Genomic DNA, 19,536 nt, shown 5'->3' with positions numbered 1-19,536 from the left:
GGGTAACCATCCGTCTGCATTTCACGGACAGGATCGGATCAGATAGCAGCAGGTGTCAGTGGACATGTCACCCCTGACATCTGCTGCCCCATAGGGGTGAAAAGAGCATCCGATCAGGTCCGCCTGAAAAATTGACAGGCGGACCTGATCGGAAAGCCGGTGTGAAAAGGGGCCCAACACATTACCCAGTCCATATCATTATAGGTATTCAGCATGATGTTTTTCCCCATTGAGATCTGATGTGTTTTCCAAGTGTTTCTTTAATTTTTTAAGAAATCTATAATTTTTAGATGTCATCACAGAGTCTCTGCATTTCTCGATGCAATGAATGAAACTTATAGCTCATTGGGGGGACTGGCATTGTGCCGTACATACTGTAGTTTCCTGAAAACATCCCAGCGCCATGCCTAAGTACTAGTAGATATACTGCGGCGGTCAGCCCCGGCCAGGCAAAGTGACGTATATATATGTCACTAGCCTGTGACCGGTTTGTGAGCCAATAGCGGGCGAGCGCGCGCCCGCCGCGGCTCGTTCACGGAGGAGTCCGCACGTGTGACCGGCGGACCCGATGTCCGCCGGTCACACTACGATCGTCGGTAGAGCGGGAGAAAGGAGGGCGGCTTATGTAAACAAGCCGCCTGTCATTCTCCCCTGTGTAAAAATGGAGATCAGACGGTTCTACTATGTAGAACCTTTGATCTCTATTTTTACAATAAGAGACCTGTCCCACTACAGTTAGAAACACGCCCCTAGGACACACTTAACCCCTTCCTCTCCAATACAGTTAACCCCTTCCCTGCCAGTGTCATTTTTACAGTAACAGTGCATATTTCTAGCACTGATTACTGCAGTAATGTCACTGGTAACTCCAAAAGTGTCAAAAATGTCAGTCAAGGGTCCGATCTGTCCGCCGCAATGTCGCAATACCGCAAAAAAATAGCAGATCGCCGCCATTACTCGTTAAAAAAAAAAAACACCAAAAATGACAAAAATCTTTCCCTTTGTTAGTAAACGCGATAACTTTTGCGCAAACCAATCAAAATACGCTTTTTGTGATTTTTTTTACCAAACATATGTAGCATAAAACAAATTGCCCGAAAATGTTAAAAAAACTGAATTTTTGTAAAATCTTACCGTAAAATTTTTTTCTCTGAGTCCTCCGACAGTCGCCGCCACTTCATAATTTTCACTAATGGGTATTGACCTTTGCTCCGTAGGAGTAGCTAGGCAACAAGATTTGTTAATATAAAAGCTTTTAGCATATCACACCCCTAGGGGGCAGTCCCCTCAGTCAATACCTCCCTGCTTCCTGCATTCTCAACTCAGTTTCAGTAGCATAGCAGTAGAGTACATAAACAAACCCCAAAAGAGGGGCGGGTGCGGCGACTGTCGGAGGACTCAGAGAAAGGAATTTTACGGTAAGATTTTACAAAAATTCCGTTTTCTCTTACGTCCTCCGACAGTCGCCGCCACTTCATAATCTTCACTAATGGGGACGTCCCAGAGCAGTGTAGACATGAGGGGTGGGAAAAACGCAGCCGCGCCTAAAGCAACGCAGTACCCACATCAGAGAAAGGAACCTTACCAAAGTAAGAGAACCAACTGGGCAACAGGAAAAAAACGTGCTCAACAGGAGCAACAACCCAGGAAAGAACAAGTAACCTAGGGGTAAAAACACCCCAACAGCCAAGGACCCAAACAAGGGACCCTAAGGCACTGCCGCACTAAGAACTTTACGGCCAAAGGAAGCATCTGCCGATGCCTGAACATCCACTTTGTAAAATTTTGAGAAGGTGTGAACGGACGACCAAGTCGCCGCCTTACACACCTGGGCCACAGAAGCCTGATGACGATAGGCCCAAGACGTACTCAGAGACCTGGTAGAGTGCGCCTTCACAGGGAAAGGAGGAACCTTCCCCTTCAAAGCATTGGCTTGCACAATGGTCTGTCTGATCCACTTGGCGATGGTCGCAGCCGACGCTGCCATGCCCTTCCGAGGACCCTCTGGAAGGACAAATAGAGAATCCGTCTTGCGAAAGGATTTCGTCGATGACAGGTAAACCCTGATCGCCCGAACAACATCCAAGGAATGCAAAGCCACCTCCTTTGGATGCTTAGGCTTCGCGCAAAGCGAAGGCAAGACAATATCCTCATTGAGGTGAAATTCCGAGATCCTCTTCGGAAGAAAAGAAGGGTTAGGTCGTAAGACTACCTTATCCAAGTGAATCACCAAGTAGGGAGAGCTGCAGGACAAGGCCGCCAGCTCCGACACCCTGCGAGCCGAAGTGATCGCTACCAAAAAGGCAACCTTCTTGGACAACAGAGACAACGAGATCTCCCTGATCTTTTCAAAGGGAGCATGCTGTAACACGGACAGAACAAGGTTCAAGTCCCATGGAGGTAAAGGATCCCTCCGAGGAGGGGCCAAGTGCCGCACCCCTTGAACAAAGGTGCTAACCAAAGAATTAGACGCCACAGGGCGTTGAAAGAGAACGGCCAGCGCAGAAATCTGACCCTTAATCGTGGCCAACGCCAAACGCTGGTCCACGCCCGTTTGAAGGAAGGCCAACACTCTCGATACCGAGTATGAGCGAGGGGAGTACCCCCTGGACTCACACCAGGCAAAATACGCCTTCCAAGTACGGTAGTAAATCTTCCCCGAAGAGGCATTCCTAGCCTTGATCAAAGTGGGAATGACCTCAGGGGAGAGACCCCTATCCTTCAGGACCTGGCTTTCAACAGCCAGGCCGTTAAAGCCAGCGACTGTAAAGCAGGATGGAATATCGGTCCTTGAGACAGGAGATCTTCTCGAAGAGGTAGACGCCACGGAGCGTCGACCGCCAGATTCACGAGGTCTGCGTACCAAGACCGGCGAGGCCAGTCTGGCGCCACCAGAATCACCGTGTGCGGTTCCGAGGCCAACCTGCGAAGGAGCCTGGACAGCAGCTGAATCGGTGGAAAGGCATACATCAGACGATACTGATGCCAGGGCGCCACTAACGCGTCCGAGGCATCTGCCCGAGGATCGCGCGTCCTTGCTACGAACCTTTCCACCTTGTTGTTTAGACGAGACGCGAACAGGTCCACATCTGGGGAACCCCACTTCGCGCACAACATCTGAAAGACATCCGGGTGAAGGGACCATTCTCCCTGGTCCAGGGCCTGGCGACTCAGATAATCCGCCTGCCAGTTCTCCACTCCCGGAATGTGAACTGCCGTTATCGCCAGGACGTGCTTCTTGGCCCAAGACAGAATGTCGGCTACTTCCCGAGCCGCTCGGGCACTCCTGGTGCCCCCTTGGTGGTTGATGTAGGCCACCGCTGTGGCATTGTCCGTCTGCACCCAAACCGGACGGCCCTGAAGCCTGTCCGTCCAACGCAGAAGACAGAGATTTATTGCTCGCAATTCCAGAATGTTGATCGGAAGGAAGGATTCCTCCCCCGACCAAGTTCCCTGGGCGGACAGAATGCCCAGAACACCACCCCAGCCCGACAGGCTGGCATCCGTGGTGATCACCGTCCATGACAAAGGACGAAAGGACATGCCCCCCGACACCGCCGGGGACTGGAGCCACCACAAAAGACCCCTTCGGGTGAGGCTGCTCAACGAAATCCGCAGATCCAGAGATTGCGGACGCCCGTCCCACTTGGACAGGATCTCCGCCTGAAGATCCCGTGTGTGAAACTGGGCGAAGGGAATCGCCTTGAAAGCCGAGACCATCAATCCCAGACACCTCATACACGTCCGGATAGACGAGCACTGAGTGTCCCTGAGGGACCTGACTTCGTTCTGAAGTGTCCGGAGCTTGTCTTCCGGCAGGAAGACCTTCGTTTGAACAGAGTCCAGGATCATCCCCAGGTAGGGAAGACGAACCGACGGACACAGCGTCGACTTTGGAAGATTAATCGTCCAACCGAACTCCTGCATCGTGTGCATCGTGACGGACAGGTCGTTCACCAGGCCCTGACTGGTCGCAGACCGAATCAAGATATCGTCTAGATACCCCAAGACAGAGATGCCCCGGGCTCTCAACAAAGCAAGAACCGGCGCAAGCACCTTGGTGAAAACCCGCGGAGCCGAAGCGAGACCAAAGGGTAACGCCACAAATTGGTAATAATCCTCCGCAATGGCGAATCGAAGGTACCTCTGGTGACCCTCGAAAATGGGGATGTGTAGGTACGCATCCTTAAGATCGATGGAGGCCATGAATTCCCCCGGAACCAGGGCAGCCACCACTGAGCGCAGGGATTCCATGCGGAACTTGCGAACCCGCACAAAGCGGTTCAGAGCTTTCAAGTCCAGAATCGGACGCACTTTGCCCTCCTTTCCGGGCACAGTGAACAGATTGGAGTAGAACCCCCGAAATCTGTCCCAATGAGGCACCGGAACCACCACTCCCTGGGCCCGCAGATCCCGCACCGCCAGGTGCAGATCCTGCAAACGCTCTGGAGACAGCTGAAGATTTGAGGGAAAAAATCTGCTCGCCGGCCGAGAGAGAAACTCGATCTTGTATCCAGATCGAACGATTTCCTGAACCCACCTGTCCCGAATGCGGGCCAGCCAGGGTTGAAGAAAACTGAGCAAACGTCCCCCCACCCCAGACCTGGGTGAGGGCGCCCCTTCAGGCCGAATTGGCATGGGCAGCGGACCCGGACTGGTCGGACTTCTGCTTACCTGCCCACGGCTTCTTCTGGGAGCCTTGGCCCTTGAAGGGCTTGCCCTTGTATTGCGACCGAAAGGCACGAAAGGACCCCTGAGAGGGCCTAAACGAGTTATTCTTCTTACTGTGAACAAACTTATTCTTGTGAGATTGGGGTAAGAGAGAACTCTTACCCCCGGAGATCCCCTTTATCAGCGTATCCAAAGACTCGCCAAAAAGGCGAGATCCCGCATAGGGCAAATTAGCTAAAGTCTTGCGAGATGATTGGTCAGCCGACCAGCATTTCAGCCAGATCAGGCGACGGTGCAAAACCGCCACACTAGAGAGGCGTGCAGCCAAAGGGACTAAATCCAAGTCCGCATCACACAAATACATGACACCCTGATGAATTTGATCCACCATAGCCAATGTTGTCGGCGGAGCAGAGTCAGCCACCAGGGTGTGCCTGAGCACCTGCGTCCAATCCGCAATAGCCTGGGCTGCCAAAATGGAAGTAAAAATAGGCTTCAGCATAGAACCGGCAACCGTATAAGCATGACGGGCAAGAGACTCCAATCTCCTGTCCGTAAGGTCCCGGAACACCGGGGTATCCTCAGCAGGAATCGCGGTAGATTTATTCAAAATCACCACGCATGATCCACCTGAGGCGGCACACACCAACGCTCATCAGTGGTGGGCGTAAATGTATAACGCAGCTTGAACTTACTTGGCACAGTAAATGGCTTCTTTAAATTGCGCCATTGCTCATCAACAGCGCGCTGAAATTCCGCAGGGCAGGGAAAAACCTGCGCTGTTTTGCGCTTCCTTTGTGTCCCATAAGAGGACAGCAAAGCAGGAGGACATGGTTCATCCTGCAAATGCAGTGTTTCCTTGATAGAAGCAACCAACTCATCCATGAGTGCAAGCTCTTCAGGCGAGCCAGGGGGAGAATTATCAACCCCTTCTACCTCAGCCCCCCCCTCAGACCCCCCAAGGTCCAGAGATGAACGAGACCCTGAGAAGGGCACTCCAGCCATAGCAGCCCCATCGCCCTCTGAATCAGAGGAAATAGACAATCTGGGCCGTTTTGCGGATCGGTCAGCCATTAGCATTTGCACCTGAGAAGCCGAGTTCGCCACAATAGCAGCCAGATCAGCCCCCTCGGGGGATGCAGCAGCCCCTTGGCCCCCACCAAGGTGGGAGGAAACTTGCAATCCTGAGAATCCATGCCCCAGCAACAATTGGAAAAAGGAGTACTGTCCCCTTAAGACAGCGGCGAGCGTAGCCCACCGCACACTACTGCATAGATCGACCCCCACAGGGATAAGAACACTGAGCAGGGAAATACAGGACAAGGAGAAGTAAAAACCTGGAGAGGCCACACAGGCTGCTGCCACCGATCGCTGTCCCAGAGCAAAAGGAAGTGATGTAATGACTGACCGCCCTATAAAGCCTATGCAGGCTACACAAACATGGCCGCTCGGCTGAGGCAATTTTTGGGCAATTACAAAATGGCGCCGACATGTGGTTGTACATCGATCGCCATCAAAATGGCGGCGTTTGGCGCCAAAACACCGCGCCCTACTCACTTAGGGCCGTACACCACAAGTTTGCCTGTAGCGGCCGCCGCACAGCATGTCTAACCCCAGTCTGCCCACACAGCACACATAGCAGATCGGGAGAGCCCCCCCCCCCCCCGCAGCCCACAGAAAAGGCAGCTATTCCACACAGGAATCTGACAGGGAGCTCAACACATATACAGACATGCAGAGTCACACAGTCACAGACTGACACCCAAACAGACAGGTCCCCACACAGAAATGTACTTACCAGTCCGGATGGCGTGGGGAGCCTTCTCTAGCGACCAAACCGCTGTACTGAGGACAGGGTGTGTCGCAGCCAGGACGCAGTGGAACTGCGGTGCGAAACCGCAAATGGCGTCCAGTGAGGTAGCCACCTCACAGGCAGCATCCCTGCAGCGAACAGGGATGGGTTGTTTAATATGCCAGGGAAACCTGACTGAACGATGGCAGGCTGGGGAACCCCTGGCCATGAGCCCTGGGAACCAGGGTGGCCAGTCCGAGACCCAGCTCCGCACGATCATCTTCATCCGAAGAAACTAAACTAAATGCTGAGAAAAATAACAGCTAGTAAAAGAAAGAGAAAAATACTCAAATAAAATCAAAAAAGAGAATAGAAAGCTGAGACTGAGAGCCCCAGCACAGTATCAGCCAAGCTACTCCTAAGCTTGGCATTAGAAACTGAAACTGAGTTGAGAATGCAGGAAGCAGGGAGGTATTGACTGAGGGGACCGCCCCCTAGGGGTGTGATATGCTAAAAGCTTTTATATTAACAAATCTTGTTGCCTAGCTACTTCTACGGAGCAAAGGTCAATACCCATTAGTGAAGATTATGAAGTGGCGGCAACTGTCGGAGGACGTAAGAGAAATTTTGATTTTTACATTTTTTTTTTGGCGAATTTCATATAAAAAAATGTGAAAAATATTGTTATTTTTGCAAAATTTACGCTCTTTTTTTGTTTATAGCGCATGAACAAAAAAATCGCACAGGTGATCAAATACCACCAAAAGAAAGCTCTGTTTGTGGGAAAAAAAGGACGTGAAATTTGTTTAGGTACAGCGTCGCACGACCGCGCAATTGTCCGTTAAAGTCACGCAGTAAGTTCTCCCATGCTCCCTGCTGAGAGATATTAATGGTCCGGTCCCCTTGGGCTTTTCTGTCTACCAGTGACCACACGTGAGGTTGTTTTATTTCCCCATATTCATTGCTACTTACCATATAAATAGACCATATCTTTCACCTTTTCTCTCGTTATCCTAGATACAAAATTTAACCCATTAAATCCTCCTAAGTCGACGAAACATGTAGAGGAACACGCTGAGACAATCTGGTCTCTTCCAAATATGGGATTGTATCGACACAAGTTGTCACTGTATTTATTTTTTGATTTTTGTGATGTTCTGTGTGTGCATATAATTTTAATGTGTACTTAATAAAGATATCCTAATTTTATCTTTTCTCTTTCTGTATCGTACTGCTAATTGGTACCCAAAAATCCATCTTTTTAGCCCTTTTCCCTCCTCCCCTTTTGGGCTCCTCTGTTTTGGGGAACTGAGGCCCAATTGAATTCCCCTTCCCCATTCTTTGATTTTGAGATTTATTCTGGAAGTTGGTACCCTTTTTTCCCTTTTTATTATATATCAGGCTTCCAATATCCATTTTCTCTTTCGTTCATTGATGGACACAGCTCCTGATATTCTTAATCATTGGGACGACCCAAAGCAGTGTTAAACATGAGGGGTGGGAACAGCGAAAAATAAATTCCCAAGGCTAACTATAGCCAACCAGGTAAACAGGAGCTCATTTAAAACAACTGGAGCTCACCTGAAAAACACAATACACCCTCAAAGAGAACCAGTTAGCCTAGAAAATGTTGTGGCCAAACAAAGGATCCGCAGATGCAAACACATACACTTTATAGAACTTTGTGAAAGTGTGCACCGATATCGAGGTGGCCGCCTTGCAAACCTGCGTCACTGATGCCTAATGACAGAAGGCCCAGGAGGCACTGAGTGCCCGAGTAGAATGCGCCTTGAAAGGGAAAGGAGGAACCTGACCCCTGATGGAATAGGCCTGAACCACCGTCTGACTTCCTGAAAGACTCCAAAGCTGCCAGGTACACCCTAATCGCCCGGACCACTTCCAAGGCATGCAAAACAATTCCCTTTGGATGTTTTGGTCTGGGACACAGGGAAGGCAACACAATGTCTTCATTCAAATGAAAATCAGACAGCCTTTGGAAGGAACGACGGACAGAGGCGAAGAACCACCTGATCTCTGCGAACCACCAAGTAAGGCGAACAACAGGACAACACTGCCAATTCCGACACCCTGCGTACAAAGGTGATAGCCACATAAAAGGCCACCTTCTGGGACAACGTAAGCAGGGGAATCTCCCGAAGATTCTCAACGGGAGGCTTCTGGAGGACTAAGAGCACCAAATTGAGGTCCCAAGGTGGTAACGGAGACCGCACTGGAGGAGCCAAGTGCTGAACTCCCTGAATAAAAGTACACCGAGGGCCGTAAAAGGAAGCTTGCTAAGGCCGACACCTGGCTCTTGATAGTACTCAAGGCCAGTTTTTGCTCAACCCCTCGTTGAAGGAAGGTCAAGATTCGAGCCACCGAAAAAGAACAAGAATGAACCCAAAAGACTCACACCACGCAATGTACATCTTCCTAGAAATGGATTTCCTAGTTTTTACCAGCACTGAAATCACTCAGAAACACCTCCATCCATCAGCACCTGATGTTCAACAGCCAAGCCGTCAAAGCCAGCAACTGTAAAGCAGCATGGAAGATCGGTCTTTGGGACAGCATATCCCTCCCTGAGAGGAAGTTTCCAAGGAACGTCGGCGACCAGCCGCACCAGATCGGCATACTAAGCCCAGTGAGGCCAGTCCGGAGCCACTAAGATGACCGGAATCCCTTCTGCCTCCATCCTGCATAGAAGTCTTGGTAAAAACTTGAGAGGAGGAAAGGCGTAAAACAAACAATATTGAACCCTTAGGGCCACCAGCGCCTCTGTTGGGTATGCCAGAGGATCCCGTGACCGAGTCACAAACCTCTGCACCTTTCTGTTGAGCCGAAACACCAACAGATCAACCTTGTAGATGTCCCTCCGGAGAAGCAACTGATTAAACACCTCCCCTTGGTCCAACACCTGCCGACTGAGATAATCCGCCTGTCAGTTTTCCACCCCAGGAATGTGTACTGTGGAGAGGACTGGAACAAACCCGTTCAGCCCACCTTAGAATGCCAGCTACCTCTGGAGCCGCCATGACACTTCTTGTGCCCCCTCAAGTGATTGACATAAGCCACGGCCGTGGTATTGTCAGATTGAATGTGCACTGGACATCCCTAAAGACAATCCGTCCAATGGTCCAGGCACAGTCTGATTGCTCGGAGTTCCAAGACATTAATCGGTAGTCTGGACTCTTTCAATGTCCAGAGCCCCTGAGCAGAATTTTTGCCCGAGGATGCCTCCCCAGCTGGACAGGCTGGCATCCGTGGTGACCACTGTCCAATACAAGGGGAGGAAGGATTTGCTCAGCCAAATCGCCGGAGAACGAAGCCACCATAACAGGGATTCCTTAGTTCCCCGGCTCAGCCGGACCTGATTGTTCAGAGACTGCGGAGTCATGTTCCATTTGGCCAGAATCTCCCTTTGCAGGGACCTCGTATGGAACTGTGCAAATGGAACCGCATCGAAGGTAGACACCATCAGGCCCAGCACCCGCATGCAAGGCTGGCCGCATGCAAGTCCGGAGGGACAGCAGGAGATGAATTGCAGCCTGCAATTTCTGGAACTTGTCCAGAGGAAGGAGCATTCTGGCTAAGGCCGAGTCAGACCCAGATAGTCCAGCTTTGTGGACGAAACCAGAGCAGACTTCTGAAAATTCAGAATCCAGCCGAACTCCCTCAGAGTTTGTATGGTGATTTCTAGGTTTTCCACTGGAGCAATAGGAGACTGCGCTCGCAGAAGGAGATCAAAGTAGCCCAGTACTGTGATCCCCAGTTGGCATAACAACGCTAGCACCAAGGCCAACACTTTTGTGAAGACCCGAGGAGCAGAGGCAAGACCAAAGGGTAACGCCACAACTGATAATGCTACTCTCCCACGGCAAAGCGGAGGAAGCGCTGGTGACCGACAGATATTGTAACGTGAAGGTAAGAATCCTCGATGTGGATAGAAGCAAGAAAATCCCCCTGATGCAGGGATGCCACCACCGTGGGAATGGACTCCATTCTGAACTTTTGCACCCGCACAAAGCAGTTCATGTGTGGCCTCATGTGTGGCCACTGAGGTTAAGCCCAAGTCAATCTACTGATCGACTTTTATTCAACCGTCGAGTCGGATTTCTTCTGCTGGATCAGCGATGCAGGCTATAGTCTGCAGGGCTGATCTGTGTATTCTGATGGCAGGGAAGTTTCTCAGCTGTGAGGATACAATGACTGTGAGGATACATTTCCCGCATCCACATCAAGTGTGTTGATAGGGGAACTCGGGTCAGTTTCCCCTCCCTTTAAGTCGTTGAAAGAAAAAGAAAAACTTTCCCATGTATGGCCAGCTTAAGATAAAGTGCAGTCCTCCTTGAAAAGTTCAAGCATTTGCTTATGTCTCACCTCTCCTTATCCTCAGTGAGCCCACTATGTTCAGCATTTGACATTTTTTAAATTCTGCAACGTTCTTATCTGGATATCTCCCTATTTCAAGCACCCTGTATCATGCATCAAAAAACTTCACAAAGATAAGATTAAATAGCAGTTTACTAAAAATAGGCATTTCTGGAAAACTAACCTTAAATGCTCTTGGAGTTACATAGCTGTATTTCCCTGACCACATTTGTTTGATGAGCTCTGCATAAGATTTGGCTATTTCTCCTCTCATTCCTAAAGGGTTATCCAGGTTCAGTTCCTCTTGATACTTATCATTAAGGAAGTATTCAGTTAGTGGCGGTGTATTGCTCAAACACTGAAAAGAAATGATATAATGGCAAAACCACAAAGAAAAAAAAAATGTTAAAAACCTCAGTATGTTCATAAAAGCAGCTTACAATGCCTATGAATTGTTTTATGAAAAATAAAAACCTTCATTGTAAAGAGGCAATGTGAAGCTGGTATACAATAGTAATAGCATGTAACTGCATGCACATGTATGTATTAGAACCTCACAGAGATAGAGACCCCATGTTTTTACCTGAATGGCAGAATTCATAAAACAAGTGTTTCCCAGGTTACTTAGGCCACATAGTCCCGGCTGCTCATTATGTCTTCCTGGCTCTGAGTAATCATAGTTTTTGTAAGCAGCATATGAAGGCAGACAATAGTTAGAATTTTTCACACTGAAAGAAAAAACAGAACACAGTGGCAACAAAAACAGTTATTCCTGACAAGCCTTAACAAACCACACATACAAGCTAGGTGGGTGTACAGGGTAAAACCTTCATGGACTAATCTATAAAGGAGAATTCCTATGCGCTGCCAAAAAAGGATAAGGTAAAAAGCTAGACACCCAAAAGTGTTCCCACACTAAGGCCTCATGCACACTGGATGTTTTTGGAGCTGCTGTTAGCAGCGTCAGACGTTTTTTTTTGCAGCTGCAGAACGCCCATCCATGTTATTCTATGGCCTCATGCACACATAGAGCTTTTAGGAGCTCCAAGTGGCATAGGCGTTTTACAGCTCCAAAAAAAACCCAGGAACTGTACGTTCTGGAGCTGCAGTGTCAAGCTGTAAAAACGTCTGACGCTGCTAAAGGCTGAATAACGTTGCTTAACGTGCGTTAAGCCACGTTATACGTTTTTTTTCTTCCATTCAAAATCAATGGTTCCCTATGAACATAAGAACAGATGAAGATTTTTAATAAACTTTTCAAAACGTCTCTTGTCGTTATTTACACACACTGCCTTTTATGGAGTGAATGGGTAGGGGTACACAGTACCCCATACCCATTCACATAGGGAGGGGTCCGGGATCTGGGGGGCCCCCTTGTTAAAGGGGGCTTTCAGATTCTGATGAGCCCCCTGCCCGCAGACCCCCACAACCACCGGCCAGGGTTGTGGGGATGAGGCCCTTGTCCTCAACATGGGGGCAAGGTGCTTTGAGGTGGGGGTGCAGAGCCCCCCCTGCCCCAAAGCTCCCACACCCCCCCCCCATGTTGAGGGCGTGTGGCCTGGTATGGTCCAGGGGGGGTGGGGCCGCTCGCTCGTCCCCTCCCCTTTCCTGGCCTGCCGGGCTGCATGCTCGGATAAGGGTCTGGTATGGATTTTGGGGGGACCCCACGCCGTTTTTTTGGCGTGGAGCTACCCTCAAATTCCATACCAGACCCGAAGGGCCTGGTTTGGAACCTGGGGGGGAACCCCACGCAGTTTTTTTCCCCATTTTGGCGTGGAGTTCCCCCTCAAGATTCTCACAGCGCAAGTCGCGCCGCAAGTCGAATCATCCTGATCCGACTTGCGGTGCGACTTCCATTCAAATCAATAGGCTCACATAGGGAACCATTGATTTTGAATGGAGGCAGAAAAAACGCTGCTAAAAGCTACGTGGCCAAACGTGCAATAACGCTAATGGAAAAAGCTACTGAAAGCACGTTTTTACAGCTGCTTTTTCCCGGCGTCAAGAAACAGCGTTGGAGCTCGTTTTCATGACGCCCTGTGTGCATGGAGCCTAAGAAGTAAATTAAAAAATAGAACAAGTGCTGCGCTGCTCAATCCCTAAGTAACAAGGTGAAAAACAAATAAACGCCCACCAGAGGGTCTAGAACTTTGTTTCTCAACCTTTTTTAAGTCAAGGCACCCTTTAAAAATGATGGACAATCTCGAGGCACCCTTCAAAAATTATTTTTTACATTCTAAAATGTAAAAACCATTCTAATTATTTTACATAATGTAGCAACATCTAAGTAGGACACCCATGGTTAAAGGTGATTTGTTCTTCAAAAGTAAATACACTTTTGCAAACTAGTACTGAATAGTATTCCAATGTTTCTCCAGCACTCAGCTAATGTGTCCCCACTGCTGATGGAGAGGGGCAGGGGAGGGTTAAACAATGATGGTATGCCGGTGACTGACATCCTCCTTTTCACTGATGATGTCATTGATTGTTCAGATGCTGGCAGCTAGAAGAAGGTTGTAATGGTGCACAATGAAAACCTGTGACTTAAGGCCCGTACACACGTACAGATTATCGGCCGAAACAGTTCGGCCGCCGAACGATCGGCCGATTTTCAGCTTGTTAGTATGATGCTTCCGACAGCGCACTTTCGGCCGAACAGATATGCCGACACCACAACGGCCGATTGTTCGCAAGTCAGTACAGAATTCGGCTGACAGACAGCAGATTTGCAAGATTGGGCATGCGAAGAGAAGAAAAAACACACGGAAAGTTAACCATCACATGACATCACTTCTGCAGTCGGCTGTTGTTGGCCGACAAAATTTGTGTGCAGTCTTTTGCAGTTTTCAACAGACACGACAGCCCTGGACAAAAGACTGCCGATCGTTCGGCCGACGATCGGTACATGTGTACGGGGCTTTAGTGTAACAAAAAGGCAACCTTTATCCACATGCCTGCTTTGTGGGCATTTTTTAGGTATTTTGCCAGGGCACCCTGGCTGAAAAAGGCTGAGCTTTAACACAAAATATAAAAAAAAAGTATATAAAAATAAAATAAGTGCATAAAACCAATATTGAATAGATAAATAATACATGTGTCTAGTGATACCATTTTCCTTATATCACAATAAAGATTCCTCTTCCCTCCAATTTTGGGATATTGAGAAATATCACCCACACTGGAGAGGGGGTAATAAAATGTGTGCCCTCAGTCAAGTTGAGTCCAGATGGATTTTTGACATGCAAACTTTAGTCCCTCTAGGTCAGAACATTGAATTTGATGTAAATTGCTTCATTAGTGATTTTGAATTCTTTGACCATTCTTCCAGAAGTGCATTTGTGAGGTCAGGCACTGATGTTGGAAGAGAAGGCCTGGCTTGCAGTCTCTGCTCGAATTCCTCCCAAAGGTGAGTTATCGGGTTGAGGTCAGGACTCTGTGCAGGCCAGTCAAGTTCCTTCACCCCAAACTCGATCATGTCTTTATGGACCTTGCTTTGTTCACTGGTGTGCAGTCATGTTGGAACAGGAAGGGGCCATCCCCAAACTGACACCTTAAGAGTTCCCTTCACTGGAACTAAGGGGCCAAGCCCAAACCGTGATGAAAAAACAACCTCACACCATAATCCCCCCCTCTACCAAATGATTTGGACCAGAGCACAAAGCAAGGTCCATAAAGACATGGATGAGCGAGTTTGGTGTGGAGGAACTTGACTGGTCAGTACAGAGTTCTGACCTCAACCCGACAGAACACCTTTGGGATAAATTAGAGCGGAGACTGTGAGCCAGGCCTTCTCGTCCTACATGAGTGCCTGACCTCACAAATGCACTTCTGGAATAAAGCGCAAACATTCTCATAGACACACTCCTAAACCTTGAGGGCAGCCGTGACCAGCACAATATATAAAAGAAATAAGGTACAAAGGAACATTTTTGAAAGTTTAGAAGGATACAGATCGATTTCTATTGCTCATTACATGTGAGTAATGAGTTTTACCCTCCGTTTCCACTAGTGCGACTAGTCATGCGACTGTGTCCAAGTCGCATGAAAAGTCACAGCCCATTGATTTCAATGGCACCCGTGCCCAATTATGCGACTTTGAAAACCAGCGACTTTGAAAAGGTACCTGCACTACTTTAATGCGACTTTGATCCAGAGAGTGTAAAGTTGGATCTAAGCTGCTCTTAAAGTCTCACTCTAAATTAATGATCCACCGATATTGGTTTTTCGTTGCTGATACCGATATTTTGGCCAATGCATATAGTTATCAAACTCGCATTGATGGTAATGGGTGCTATTGAGATCATTGGGCTGTGATTTGTCATGTGACTTTGTGTGTCCAAAGTCACATGACAAGTCACACTTGTGGAAACAGAGCTTTAGTCTACGTTTCCACTATTGCGATTTCGAGTGCGACTTTGATCCAACTTTACACTCTCTGGATCAAAGTCGCATCAAAAGTTGCATTAAAGTAGTGCAGGTACCTTCTCAAAGTCACATAGATGGGAAGTATGGTAGCCTATAGTAGTCTTCAATAAAGCCCAGCACAGCTATACTGTATGTGTGCACCCCCCGTGTCCTGTGTGGATGGATCTTTTTTAAATCTTTGTTTTCTCATGAACTAGGATGTACAATGCATCCTTACTAATGAGAGAACACTGGGCGGGAACCTATGATCAGCTCCTCCCATCCTTTATATGCCCACTGGCTAAACAGGAGCAGTGTCCCTCCCTGTGATGTCACTAGCTTTCAGTAACCACACCCACTTGGTGCTCTTGGACTCAGCAGGAAGAGGGATTGAAGTCATGTGACAGCACTGAATACTGCAAAGTAGGTAGAAAAACTGGAATTTTGAAATTCTGACACATAAGGCTGAACTCCGCTCAAAAAAATGAATGCAGGGGAATATGTAAGGTATTAGGCTGTACTTTTGCTTTAAATTGCAGCAATGCTTAAGAACAAAATACTAATATAGATCAGCAATCATTCAGGGTGATTTGTCAATCTCAAAGCATCAGGAAAAAGCTGTTCCTCAGCCTGGTGGTTTTAGCTTGGATGTTGCATAACCTTCGACTTGAAGGGAGGGGGACAAACGGTCTAGGAGCATGATGAGAAGAGTTCTTCATAATGTTAAGGATAATTTTTCTATACCAACTGTTGTAAATATTACTAATGGTGGTCATATTGCTGCCAATAATCCCTTGGGCAGTCTATACAACCTGCTGCTGTGCTATTTAACGGCAGCCGAGCAATTACTGTACAAAAAAGTAATGAACCGCACACCTATAAAATGAAATGAGGACAAAGGACAGCACCACTTCCGTCTACTCAAACTCCTTCACTCCGCTGACTATACTGATGCTCCAGGTGGGGTTATCAGAAAACTGCACTTCCAAATATTGAAAACAAGGGACAATCTCAACAGCGCCATGAATGATGTATTTCCTCCAGGTACACCTGTGATGCTGCCTCTAGGGATTTGACAGTTAGTACGTTCAAAACGGTGGTTATTTGTTTATTGACTTATTGTGCATCACTATTATTTGTCATTAAAAAAATCCATTAAAAGATAAAAAATGAACCACCAATAAAAGCAAGAAACGAAGCGCTGCTCTAAGTTGATGCTTGAATATCACTTGCTGGTGCTCTGAAGATGGGAGTAGGTGTCAGGTTCACTAATTCAGAAGTGTCAAATTGTTTTGCCTGAGACGCTGCTCAAACCAACCTGGTTCTAGCGAGCTGTGTGGCCTCAGCCAGTGCCGCTCCAGCCATGCCCTCTGACCCATTTGGTCTCTCCTATCCGGGCTGGGTCACAGAGGTAATCTTTGTGACTAAACCCCAGTGGGCAAGACAAAACGCGTCAGTGGGCATGGCTGGAGCGGCACACATCTTGTTAGCACCTGGTCGGTTTGAGTGGCATCTCATGCAAAACAGCAAAAATTGTTCTGTAAAAACTGGTTGAGTTTAATTAGATGCTCCCACTGTCCTAATATAGTCTCTGCACTGGGAGATTCATCCATCCTCACTGTACAGTAAGCAGGTTGGATGAAAAAAAAAAACCCCCATCAGTGTATGGCTAGCTATAGTATTCAAACTCAGATCTCCACTTACAGCTAATTAAAACAAACTCCATTTTGATAAAAGGAAAAATCTATTTCCAGCGTTTTCGTGAAGGACACTGTGATCCTATGTTCTCAGACTAAAAGCAAGTAAGGCCATTAAACAATCTATAATTGTGCTCATTTAGGATGAACTGTGCAAACATTTATATATTTGCATGCCGATTGCCAAAAAGCTCAAAACATATGCAAAACAGATATATATATATATATATATATATATATATATATATATATATATATATATATATATGCACAGTGGTGTAGTGGTTAGCACTTTCACCTAGCAGCAAGAGGGTCGCTGGTTCGAATCCCAACCACGACACTACCTGCCTGGAGTTTGCATGTTCTCCCTGTGCCTACGTGGGTTTCATCCGGGTACTCCAGTTTCCTCCAAAGACATGCTGGTAGGTTAATTGGATCCGGTATAAAAAAAAATAAAAAATTGGCCCTACTATGTATGTATGAATGTGAGTTAGGGACCTTAGATTGTACGCTCCTTGAGGGCATGGACTGATGTGAATGTGCAATGTATATGTAAAGCGCTGCGTAAATTGATAGCACTATACAAGTACCTGAAATAAAATAAAATATATAAAAGATTGAGGAAAGCAGGTATTAAAAAGGTTACCAGGAAAACCCAATTCATGCTCGGGGGGACCAGGAGTGATCAAAGCAGGCCTCCAATAACGCACCTAAAACATACACCAAATTACCAAAAGTAATGTGGTGATATTCCAAAAAGGGACACTTGCCATTACACGCACATGAACTTTAATGGCATTAGTCTGTAGGGTTCAATATTTAGTGGGCCCACACTTTGAAGCTATAACAGCTTCAACTCTTCTGGGAAGGCTGTACACAAGGTTTAGGAGAGTGTCTATGAGAATGTTTGAGCTTTCTTCCAGAAGTGCATTTGTGAGGTCAGGCACTGATTTTGGGCGAGAAGGCCTGGCTTGCAGTCTCAAGTCTAAATCATCCTAAATGTGTTCTATCGGGTTGGGGTCAGGACTCTGTGCAGGCCAGTCAAGTTCCTCCACCCCAAACTCACTCATCCATGTCTTTATGGACCTTGCTTTGTGCACTGGTGCGCAGTCATGTTGGAATAGGAAGGGCCATCCCCAAACTGTTCCCACAAAGTTGGGAGCATGAAAAAGAGGACATTAATGGGGTATATGATCAAGGGGTCCATATAGTGAATTTGGTGTTGAGGTATTCACTTAAGGGGCATCACAGAGGACAAGGGGGCACTTCGTCTAGAGGAAAAGAGATTTTGTCTTCAAATATAGAAAGATTTCTTCACAGTGAGAGCTGTGAAAATGTGGAATATACTTCCTCCAGGAGGTGGTTCTGGCCAGCTCGGTGGATTGCTTTAAACTGCTTTAAAAAGGCCTGGATTCTTTCCTAGGTGTACATAATATAAGTGGGTACTAATATTTATAGGTAAAGTTGATCAAGGGAACATCTGATTGCCTCTCGGGGGATCAGGAAGGAATTCTTTTCCCCTGCTGTAGCAAACAGGATCATGCTTTGCTGGGGTTTTTCTTTATCCTCTGGATCAACTGTGGGTATAGGATTGTGTAAATGGGATTGTATGGTTGTGTTTTCTTTTTTATTGGTTGAGCTAGATGGACTTTTTTTAACCTGACTTTGTAACTAAGTTGTCCGCTGACGCCTTAAGAGTATACTTCACTCAAACTAAGAGGCCAAGCTCAAACCCTAAACAACCTCACACCATATTCCCCCTCCACCAAATGATTTGGATCAGTGCACAAAGCAAGGTTCATGAAGACATGAATGAGGCAGTTTCCCAATACTTTTGGTAATATATTGTAGAAAGGCAGCTGCTCAAGGCTGTACACATACAACAATGTTTCGGTCCATGGCAAAAAAAAAATAAGAGTGTCGCAGTACCACCGCCGAGGACAACCCATTCAAGTGAATAGGGCTGCTCTGCAACTACCATGCAACCAAATGCAATGTATATGGTTGTGGCATTGTGTAAAATGCTCTCTGAAAAGAAATAGCAGATCACTTTTCAGAGGGGTGGAAGTATAGCTGCAAGTATGAACGAGTCATTACCTTAAGGTCAAAATGCTAAATTATTTTATGGCAGTTTTTATTGAAACCAAGGCCTACACTTCCCCACACCTCTAGCCTTAAAACTGATGAAACCAGATGAAAATTAATGCAGCTTTGTGCCCAATTGCTGCTTCTAATTCAACGTTCAGTCGTAGAGTTTGGGCAGAGAAGAACAAGATTCGGCAGGTGCCAGGTCACACCAGCCGCTGTGCAGTGCAAGGCAGTGGATTACCTCGCACTCAGCTGCGCGGAAATAGAGTACTGCATGTAGTACTTTTTTCAGGGCATCGTGCCCGCACACCACCATAATGCAGTGGTGTGAACTGGGCACACAGGAGACACAGCAATTTGCTTTGTCCATGCTGTGCAACTGCACTGAAATACCCACCCAATGCAGTCCCACTGCATATGGTGTGAACCAGCTCAAATAGACTGGTTTCCTGACTAGTCACACAGAGTTGTGCTGTGTGGCAGAGTTGTGCAAATCTCAGACTTGGGTGGATA

At 47.4% G+C, this 19,536-nt stretch overlaps 1 protein-coding gene across 4 annotated transcripts in view; it reads right to left on the bottom strand.

Moving 5' to 3' along the window:
- USP15 (ubiquitin specific peptidase 15) overlaps window positions 1–19,536 on the bottom strand; it is a 177,906-nt gene that overhangs the window by 60,489 nt on the left and 97,881 nt on the right. For all 4 annotated transcript variants that reach the window (XM_082254721.1, XM_082254723.1, XM_082254722.1 and 1 more), the window contains 2 exons: window positions 11,418–11,562; window positions 11,019–11,192 (listed from right to left, as the gene is read on the bottom strand). In XM_082254721.1, coding sequence (XP_082110847.1) covers window positions 11,019–11,192; window positions 11,418–11,562 — 319 coding nt within the window. The remainder of the gene's footprint in view (window positions 1–11,018; window positions 11,193–11,417; window positions 11,563–19,536) is intronic.

The sequence above is a fragment of the Pelophylax lessonae genome (assembly GCF_965119305.1).
Source record: "Pelophylax lessonae genome assembly, chromosome: 4".
Taxonomy (NCBI): Eukaryota; Metazoa; Chordata; class Amphibia; order Anura; family Ranidae; genus Pelophylax; species Pelophylax lessonae.
This window is presented reverse-complemented; position numbering and strand designations above follow the sequence as displayed.